The following is an 11,509-nucleotide window of genomic DNA, read 5'->3' as shown; positions in this document are numbered from 1 at the left end:
TATATATATATATATATATATATATATATATATATATATATATATATATATATAGTCTGTAACATATTATAACGAACAACATAACAATATAGAAAATAATATCTTGTGTATAATAGTAAAAAAATCTAATATAATATAGAACCTAACATAATGAAATCATATAAACAGACAAAAAAAACAAGAAGAAAAGGAAAAAGGTAACGGGACAAACGTCTCGTTACAACTATTTATTATCATTTTAATAGTAATCATTCTAATGAGAAAGATTACTATTGTAATAATAATTTTCATTAATATACTGCACGTGTTATATAACAGTTATATTGTTGAGTAACAGTTATATTGTTTAATTATTGTTAAACAATTTTTTTGTTAACCCAAGAGAAACATATTATGCGCACTCCTTTCCTCTGGAGAGAAACGGAAGTTATGCCGGACTCCTGCCGGCTAAAACTCTTAGGGGGTTAGTTGGGACGCCGAGGATATTGTTTCCTACATTGCTTCCTTTCGGCTACTTTCGCTCCCCTCGCTATGTGCTGGGTCCCACATGTGCTAGTGTGAGGGGAGGGGAACCCGGCATCCCGGGCAGATATGACCAGTTGGAACCGGTGTAGGCTAGGTCTGTCCGGGTTAGTCTCCTCATGCTTTTTCTCTAAAGGCCTTTGCACGTAGAAAAATTTTAACCGTAACCGTAAGGTCGTAAGAAAACTGACTAATCAGAATTGATTATTTTCCTTGCGTTCGAAGAATAATCGACTGTGATTGGTCAGTTTTCTTTCGATCTTACGGTTACGGTTAAATTTTTTCTACGTGTAAAGGCCTTAAAGGAAAGGGCACTCGCCTTTTTCCTCTCGCCGCCCTCCCCTCCGCTCTTTTCTGAGAGCCCATGTGAGTGCAGACTGTCTGGGGGGCGGAGTTAAACCCCGCCCGCTATGGAAAGCACCTTCCCCCCTAGTTGCTGTCTCTGAGACGGGCCCTGGGCGGCTACGGTCTCGCAGGCCTCCTCGTCCCGTCTCTGTCATTCGACAGAGCGAGGTTGGCTTTGCTGGGGAGTGGGAAATCATAACTAACAGTTGTATAACTATTACTTGGTATTTGTTGGGTATATGAAAAATCATATGATTCTATAAAAAAGAAAATAAATCAAGTTAATTTTTATATCACCCTTAAAATTTTATCTATTTAAATCAGGTTATTTTTAAGTTATTCAACATTTCTTTCACTTATTGATATTACTAATCACTTACCTATATTACTAATAGTTTCAAAGATATTGTGATTCGATTTAAGTGGGACATCCTGTATATATGAACTGATATAAAAATGTATTTGAATATACGTTTGCATGTATGTTCTTCTTTCTTATTAGATGCAATGAAGTCAATCATCTATTTTTCTTTCTTGTAAGAGAACAATAGCTATCTACAATAAAAAATATATTAAATATTTTTTTAAAGAAATATACTTGCCATTACGTTGAGTATAATGAAATTTGATTAGCTAGTAAATAACCCAAGATATTTTAGAATCATTCTAGTGTCATTCCAAACGTTCATCATAAAAATGTGCAAATTATTTTCAATCAGGTATTGGATATGCAGTCGTCTTAATTGCGTTTTACGTCGATTTCTACTACAATGTTATTATCGCCTGGTCGCTACGGTATTTCTTCGCTTCGTTCTCCGGATTGTTGCCGTGGACTACCTGCGATAATCCTTGGAACACACCATTGTGCCGTGAATTTGATGCAAATATTACATACGCAATGGAGAATACAATAGCTGACGAAGTGAATGAGAATCTTGGAAACACTACACGGTTTTTGATTGATCAAACATCGGATATAACCGTGGATAGTCAGAGTGTAGCAGACAATCATACAGCGTATACGAGCGCTGCTCATGAATATTTCAAGTAAGCGGCGCCTCCAAAATAATACACATATACCTAAATGTTTACCTGAATATTTTAGAATGCTAATAATATTCAGAATATTATTTATTTCGTATATATTTGCCAATATTCTGGTCGCTATTTTCATTTTTTAAATTAACATTTTGCGATTTGAAAATATTTATGCGATGTCAAAAATTTACTCATATACAAAACTAAAAAAAATATAATTGGTTATAGTCTGTTTATTTTATTGAAGGATTTAATAATGTTATTAGAATTTATAATAATTTTATTGTTATTGCCAACACTTTTCGCGTATTAGCCTATATACAAAGTGTTTCTAAAGTCAGTTACAACCCCCATTATTTTGGAAATGGTTAATTCTGAAAAATCGCGAAGCACGTGTTTAATCATTTCAGGAAGCTACATTTTAAGGGAGCATTTAACTTTAAAATTTTTAATGCAACTTTCTATTTTTTATTACATATTCTTATAGCTTACCTCGAGAGCTATTTAAAACACTGTAATAAAGTATTTTTTTGTTAAGTACTTTTCGAGTTATGAGGCTTGAAAGTTACAATGTGTCAGTATCAGCATTATCCAAGATATTGCAATAATAAGCGTATTTCTTGTTTTTTGTTTTGTAGTTTTTTATCGTGAATAGAAAACGAAATAAAAGCAAATTAATTTATTTAGTAGAATGGTATCTACTTTTTTAGTGTAAATTATTTGCAAAAAGATTATTCAAATAAATGACGTTACAAAAAAAAACATTTCAATTATTTTAATTTCAAAATTATTTTCCAAAAGTAGATAATCTTTATAAGATAAACAAGAAGTAAGAATTTTAGATACATTGACAATAATCAACACAGTTAACGAGCAAGTAGCACTTGCAAAAACTACAAGTTGAAAATCAAATTATCAATTCCGTTGGTCAAAGTAGTCAGTAATGCCAAATTGCAGACGTAACAGCATGTAGGAGAAGATATTACTAGCACTGGAAAGGATTCCGACCATTCAAGTTTTGAGGCATTTGCCGCGTCGCGCCGTTCGTTTGCGTACATATTAACACATACTGTCGACTTTCAAACCTCATAATTCTAAAAGTATTTAACAAGAAAATACTTTAATATAATGTTTTAAAAAGCTCTCGAAATAAGCTATAAGAATATGCAATAAAAAATAGGGGGTAAATTAAAAATTTTTAAATTGGGTGCCCTCCTTGTACCTCCTTGAGGGGGACGACCCCTCACCTTCTTAAAAAAGTAATCCCCTGAAATGATTGAACACGTGTTTCGCAATTTTTCGGAATTTTGAACCGTTTCCAAAATAATGGGGATGGTAACTGACTTTAGAAACATCCTATATATAATAGATTATAGAACTCTTAAAATTAATCAGATTGACACTTAAAACGTAAATAGTTGGAACGCCTATAGAAATCGATTTTAATTTAATGAAAAAATAACATGTTTAATTAAATAATATACATATATCAAAATGTATTGCGAAAAATAGTTTTGAAAACTTGAATTAAAAAATATATTAAACCGATATTCATATATTTTGAAACTGATATTAAGGGGATGGTGGACTTAAAAACTTTACCGACTTTACTAACTGAAATACTGACTTTTTTTTGCAAAGTTTACGTCATATTGGTTGAACGGAATTGTAAATGCTTTTATTTTGCAAATACAAACACTGAAAGTACATGCAATAATGAATCGGAATATTGTTCAACATATAATAAAAAATTTTAAAATTAACATCTTGAGCTATCAGTTAATATAAATACTTACTTAGTATAAAAGTTCTACAGCTTGTATATACTATACATGTGTTTACTTCGCTAACAAAATTTCAAGAAACATTCTTGTATCTTTACAACTGAATTTAATAGCTTAAAAATATACAAAAAGTTTGTAGAAAGATTTCTATATATATGTTATGTTATATACATAACATAATATAACATTTTTTTATACAACGCTTTGTTTTCGAGATATTCAGGTGTTCCGGTATATAATATTCACCCTGTATATATTATGCTATATATATATTATGTTTCTTATGTTGCTATATATTATGTTGCTATTATATTATGTTTCTTATGTTGCTATATATATATTATGTTTCTTGCTAGCATAAAACAAAGCAGCATATATTTATATAAGATCTATATGTACAAAAAATATGAAAAAGATAGTATGATCTTGTAAGTAGAATCGTTTTTACGTTATCGACATTTTTGAAGTTTATCACCCATTTCAGCCATCTCCCATCTCATTAACCCATTTCCTTAAACAAAATCTTTTTGATACAAGTTCTTTGTAAGATCCCATATACATTATGAAACTTTTTACCTTTAAGCCGCGCTATTTTGGAGCTGCATGAAAGCGACGGCTTACACGATCTAGGGGCTATTAAATGGGACATCGCTCTATGCTTACTCGTGGTTTACCTAGTCTGTTATTTTTCTCTGTGGAAAGGAATCTCGACTTCTGGCAAGGTAAGCTGAATTCCTCGTTAAAGATTTAATTTCGTGATGTACTTTTGACTTCTCGCAAATACTTAAAATTCTGATAAAATATTGTATAGCGTGTTGCACTTACATATAGATCAGTACGACGGATTTCTTCGTCGGCAGGCGCGCGTACCGTGTCATTGTAGATTTTGGCGAAATTGTCACGCGCGCTCTCTTTCCTATAAAGTTTACTGCATTCTCTCCAAGTTATCACGATCGCGACGAACTTACGATCGGACTATTAATCGGTTATGACAGAAATAACAGTACAGATGTAAAAACGGGTGTGATAAGAATAATATAATAATGAGAAATGGAGGTTTTATTTTAAAGAAAAAATATCAACCACAGTCACTTTGTAGCTCTCGATTTTCTACTAATAACGACCTTTTACTAATAAGCTTCTTACATATTTATTTATAGAATTAAAAAAAACATATGTGGATATGATAACAACGTTATATACAGGATGTTTCAAACTCTCCTTCTCACATTAAGTGGAAATGTAGAACGGGTTGAGGTGAATATAAAAGTCCTATACTGTTTGGCGATATTCGTAATAATAACCGAGAAATTAATTGTAAAAGATTAAGGAAAAACGCACGCTGAATGGTTGAGGGAGGAACACTCGTGACCCAGTAATATAGCAGGCAAATGTCAGCGCGCATCAAGTGATAGATCAACTGTCTTATAACGAATTCGGTTGTTTGCACTAGTGCGTACTAAGGCTCGTTCACAGTATGTTAATATATTTAAAGATTGTTTTAAATAAATTCTCAAATATATTTCTAACCAGTAACGTGATATGTATAATATCCGTACAAATCATTTTATTAGCTAAAATGTTTTTAAACATGTTTTTTAAACATGTATTTAAGATATAATCTTAAATATGCTTAAATAAGAATATGCTGTAAACAAGTCTTAGCGCGCATTCAGGGCGCACTAATGCAAGCTACCGAATTCACTAATATGTCGGTGCGCTCCTACGTCCGCACCACCGCACCGCAACGAGGATCGCATCGATGGCCGCCAGCTGATTACAATTACAAGATCACATAAGACAAAAAAAATAACTGAAATTGAAATCATAAGTTCCTATAATTAAAAAAAATAATCGAAAAGGAGAAAGCGATATAAATTGAGATTTACAAAGATGAGATTTACAGAGAATCTAATTGTTTTCTATCGTTTACTATTAGAGGAGTACTCAATCGTTGGAATATGATAGAATTCCTATAGAGACTTGACGTGTTCTACTGTTTTCTATTGGAATCTATTATGAACAAATCCCTGGAAATTTATTGTAATCAGTGGTACATTGACGATAGGAGAAACTGAAAATTTTCTATCTTATAAGTATGAAAGAAAGCCCATTGACGTCAATCGTGTACCAATGATAATTGACATAAAATTTATCGCTAGATATAATTGTGATAAAAGGCATATCGTAATGTATCGTGAAGTCGTTACACGTCGTAATTCTCTAATAAGATATTTCATTTACGAATTTTCATGATTATGAAAGAAGAAAATAAAGAATCAATGAATTTATGTTTCCGTTCGTTAAAGATTCATGGAAAAAAAAAAAGATGAAATGATAATATACGTGTGCTTTAAACATATATTTAAGTTATCTATGGTATACTTGTACTTCTCAAAGTGTGTTGCGAATTGTACGTAGGCACGGCCTCGTAAAAATATAATAAACACTCGAGAACTGAGACACAACCATTGTCCTTTGTATCTATTAATATAAGTTGTCGAGTGACGAAAACGTAATGACAGCATATATAAGAAATGAAACGTTTATTGTGTCTGAAATTGGGAAAAAAACCAAATTAAGTTTTTCAACAATACGTAGAATTTCCTTTATTTTCGGGTGCCCCAATCATCCGTTTTGGTAGTAAATTATTAAGATTTTGGACACTATTTTCTATTTAAATAACTTTTGCTCTTCTATTCACAGACACTGCGATTTTCTAGATCGACAAATTTTGCTTTTTTAATACGAGAATCATTTAGATTTCGCTACTTCTGGATTTCAATCTTTTTCCACGTTCAATGTTTGAAAATACTTTGAACAAGCTGGAATATGTGTACTGAGAGAAATTATCCGATAAAAAATTAACCAAGGAATATTTACAATCAAATTCCGATCAATTTTTATATTCAATCAGGATATCCGATTAAATTTTATCGGATATTTCTGATCATAATAGCATTTCATCAGATAAACCGATCAAAAATTCATGAACCAATATTTCTTATGTTTCCTGATCGGATACAAAAATTCATCCGTATTTTGATCGGAAATACTCGTTTGTTAATTTTTAATCGGATCAATTTTCTCAGTGTTACATTGTATCTACATCGATCGAAATACCTGTAAATATTAAAAATTTATTAAATATGTTGAAGTGTGCTGTTATATTTCGCCTTTCTCACTCAATTATCTACTTATATTGATAAACACAAAGGATTGAGTCTTTGCAAGTGTTTATTTTTATGATATCATAATTTTATACATTTCGCTACACTTAGGGCATCTTTACAATTTATGATTAGCTTTAACTATCGGTTAAATATCAACCGTGATTGGTTAGTTCTGATCAACGTCAAATATGATTGATCAATTTCAATAGAATAACCGGTAGTTAAAGTTAATCGAACATTGTGAAAATGGTCCTTAAAAAAGTAGAAATATATCATACATAACTGAAAGGTAATACACGTACGTTGTTCTTTATTCGAGAATATAAAACACTATACTTACTTATCTTTCCGAAATAAAATTATTTCATGGCAAGGAAACGCTATCATTCCACACCGCTTTAGGAGGTAGATAGCTTGGCGCGTTTTTTTAAGTGGTTTCCTCAATAGGCCTAATCCATTCTCAATATTTAATGCAACAATTGTTCAAAGTGGCCTTCTCGTGCTTCCAAGCAAAGTTCGGCTCTTTGAGCAATATATCGCGTCGCGCGGTGTAACCATGCCCAGCGTGATGATATTAAAGGCTGCTACAATTGCTTCACGTACCTTGTTTTCGATACTATCATGTCTTTGTTACCGAAGCTTTAATATAGCCCCAAACAAAATAATCTAGCACATTTAAATCTGGCGACGGTGCCAGCCAAGTGATTGGGCTACTTCGACCCATCCACCTGTCCAGAAAATGTACATCTGAAATTTCGCGTACGCGACGGGAGGAATATACGGGAGCTCCATCTTCTGGAAAATCACCGTTTCTCTTGCGCGTAAAGGAACATCCTCCAGCAGCACCGGCAATTCGTTTACGATAAATTCCGCGTACGTCTGTGCATTAAGACAAGGCGGAAGTATGGGCTGATCTGAAAACCGTCAATGGATGCATAATGAAACAAGAACAAAAAATGTTTCTTAAACAAGAATATTTATTACTCGATTCGCGATTACTTCTGTCCATACATTAATCGACCAACGATGTTGAAATGAGCCTTCGCGAATAGCATGGGGATTCTCTTCTTACCAAATTAAAAAGTTTCTTGAATTAAATATACCATTTGGCGTAAAACTAGCTTCGTTCAATCACAAGATATTGTCAAGAAAGAAGGAATTTCGCCGATATTGTGTCAGGAATCCTGCGCATGTTTTATTAATAGTATTAACGCATGCTACAAGCACAGTAAATATTGAAAAAAGATCATAAAAATACCTTCACAAAAATAGGTGCGTTGTCCTTTATTTCGTGCAAGAAGTTGTTGCGCTCGCTGGTAATGAAAAAGGTGCAACTCCTTCTGCCGTAAAATACGATGCACTCTAGATCGTGAAAAACCGAGTGCACGGCGTATACTGTTTCCGGAATTTTCCTCAAACAACCGCAACACTTCCTTCTCATCATTAACATTACGCATAGGCGCACCACCACCGTGATTTCGATGATCTGCCACAAGAGATCCTGTTTTTCTCCCTCGTCGGGCACAAGCGGTAATTGTCTTATTCGACGGAATCCGATCTCGATTGGGAAATCGCTACGCGAAGATGCGCTCTGTGACACGAGCCCCCCATCCCGTAACAAATAACCATGTCCATATATTCCGCAATTGTATAATACATTTTTTATGCACTTTACAACACATAATTAATACGTATGTACACGCACCGGCGTTAATGCCGTCCGAATATCCGTGTGACTCGCACACGATACGCGTCACTCAACACTGCTGCGTGTAGGTGAGCCATGAGCAGACGGAGTGGCGGAGGGAGCTAGCGGTATACGATCGTCGGAAGCTTGGAGAGGGAATAGTGGTGGGAGTCGCGGCGATCTTCCATCCTCTATCGCAAACGTAAGAACGAGAGAAATAGCATTATAAGACGTCTGGACAGAAATGCCGTCCTAAAATACGTGTGACACACACTAAGAAAACGCTTGACTCACACTGTCTCGTCTATACATGAGCAATACGCGGTGTCCCGACGACTGTTTCGCTCGCTCGAACGTTCATGCATTTTTCATTGTTAGCAAGGAAATTACTGTAATGTAAAAATCTTGGGGAAAGGTTTTTAGGAGGCTTTGACAAATGCTTCTTAATAGCTACTCTTGAAAAAAAAATAAATATTAGATTTATTTTAATATAGAATTCTGAACCAACATAGAATATGTTGCAACAATATAACGTTTGTGTAGGTTGTCGATCGAAGAAGAGTATTTTTAATTTTATTGTTGCATAAACACGCGAGATATAATTATTTCATATTTTATGCGTTCGAGTATCGTTCCATCGTTATAAAATTTGGTGGCCCTGAGAAGGGCCGATTTTTGTGTCGAAGCAGTTGATTTTTGTATCCATAGTAATAAGGAATAATAATTATTTGAAACAGGCGCAAAAATCGGCCTTTTTAGACGCAGCAGGGGAATGAGTGACGCGTTACCGTGTGACTCGCACACGATGACGCGTCACTCACACACTGCTGCTTGTGGATGAACCACGAGCAGCACGGAGTGGCGGAGGCGGCTAGCGGTAAGCGATCGTCGGACGTTTGGAGAGAGAATAGTGGTGGGAGTCGTGGCGATCTTCCATCCTCTATCGCAGACGTAAAAGCGAGGAGATAGCATTATAAGACGTCGTGGACAGAAATGCCGTCCTAAAATACGTGTGACACACACGAAGAAAACGCTTGATTCACATTGCTTGTCTATACGTGAGCAATACGCTTGTCCCGACGATTGTTTCGCTCGCTCGAACGTTCATGCATTTTTTCTTGTTAGCAAGGAAATTATTGTAATGTAAAAGGAGATCTTGGGGAAGAGTTTTCAAGAGGCTTCGACAAGTGCTTCTTAATAGCTGCTCTTGAAAAAAAAAATATTAGATTTATTTCAATATAAAATACTGCAACAATACAGCGCTTGCATAGGTTATCAAAGTAGAGTATTTTTAATTTTAGTTGCATAAACATGCGAGATATTTCATATTTCATATTTTATGCGTTCGAGTATCGTTCCATCGTTATAAAATTTGGTGGCCCCGAAAAGAGCCGATTTTTGTGTCAAAGAAATTGAAGTCAATAGTCAATAGTCAGTCAATAGTCAGTCCAATATCCAGCAGGGTCGATAACTTAATTGAATCGATTAGGTATCGAATCAATCATGTTCGCGAGAAAGTTGAGTCGAAGCCATGGTTCTTCCCAGACAACGAACGAAAAAAAAGATAGCTTTTAATCATCAGAAATATTTTTAAAATGTTGCATTGATTTCAAATAAATGTTAAAATAACATTTGAAAACATTTTTTTTTAAATTTGAAAATTTTTTGTAATATTTTGAAACGTTTAAACAACATTCAGAAAAATTATATTACAAAATAACATGTGAAAAATATAAATTCAATATTATTAAAAAAATGTTCAAACAATGCACATGAAGTCAACGTTTCTAAACGTTAATTTTTGATGATGATAGCAGAAACAGGTCGCATTTCTGTATCCATAGTAATAAGAAACAATAATTATTTAAAATAGATGCAAAAATCGGCTCTTTTCAGAGCCACTAAATTTTATAACGATGAAACGATATTCGATAAAATATGAAATAATTATATCTCGCGTGTTTACGCAACACTAAAATTAAAAATACTCTACTTTGACAACCTATTAAAACGCTGTATTGTTGAAGTATTCTATATTGATTCAGTATTCTATATTGAAATAAATCTAATATTTTTTTTTTCCAGAGCAACTATTAAGAAGCGCTTTTCGAAGCCTCTTGAAAACCCTTCCCCAAGATCTCCTTTTACAGTAATTTTCTTGCTAACAAGAAAAAATGCATGGACGTTCGAGCGAGCGAAACAGTCGTCGGGACACCGCGTATTGCTCACGAGTAGGTATACGAGGCGGGTTCTAACTCAGGTCCTCTGAGGGGGGGTGCGGGGGAGGGGAACTGCGGGCGCGGGGGCGACGTCACGCGGGAGAGGGGATTTACCGACATTTCCTTTTTACTGACATATTACCGGTATTTTTACCAACATATTTATTTTTTACTAACGTATATATATTTTTACCAACATATTTATTTTTTACCGACATATTATTACCGACATAATTGGTAATTTTTGTCGACCCTGCGATCTGTTTTTACTGACATATCTTTCCACATATTTTTTTAACATAATATCGATATAATTGACCATTTCATCAATCCTCCCCTTTTCGATGTGTTCGCGACCTCCCCACCCCCCGTCCCTGTTGGCAGCGGTTCGCGAGCGGGCCGCGCCACCCACTCGCCTTTCCCCCTCTCCGGCCACCGGCGCGCCTAGAATATTCTCGAATATTCCAGAAAGATCTTTTGAGGAGAACATTCGGTCTCGAAAAGAATTTTATCTAATGCATAGAGATACTTTGATGGGTAGAGACATCCTTTTAGTTTTTATCTTCAACAGTCCCTCCCGAAAAAAAGAATTTTGTCTTTCGAAAACACAAGTTGTACAGATCTCGACAACACAACACGTGAGTACTATGTCGCGATTAAGTGTTCTAGTGCGCGAATATATCGTCGCGGGTTCTTACGCGGACTCGAATATCGATCGCGAGAAATATTTATCTCGCGTAT

General features: G+C 34.6%; 1 protein-coding gene across 1 annotated transcript in view; it reads left to right on the top strand.

Annotated features, from left to right (window-relative positions):
* The window catches only part of LOC116850174 (sodium-dependent dopamine transporter), a 400,294-nt gene that overhangs the window by 175,565 nt on the left and 213,220 nt on the right, over positions 1-11,509 (top strand). The window contains exons 4-5 of the mRNA XM_032828139.1: positions 1,587-1,914; positions 4,273-4,411. Of these exons, the coding sequence (XP_032684030.1) occupies positions 1,587-1,914; positions 4,273-4,411 (467 nt within the window). The remainder of the gene's footprint in view (positions 1-1,586; positions 1,915-4,272; positions 4,412-11,509) is intronic.

The sequence above is a fragment of the Odontomachus brunneus genome, unplaced genomic scaffold, assembly GCF_010583005.1.
Source record: "Odontomachus brunneus isolate Ranch 3 - 2012 unplaced genomic scaffold, Obru_v1 Obru_scaffold_135, whole genome shotgun sequence".
Lineage (NCBI taxonomy): Eukaryota > Metazoa > Arthropoda > Insecta > Hymenoptera > Formicidae > Odontomachus > Odontomachus brunneus.
Note: the sequence above shows the minus strand (reverse complement) of the source record. Positions and strands in the feature narration are given on the sequence as shown.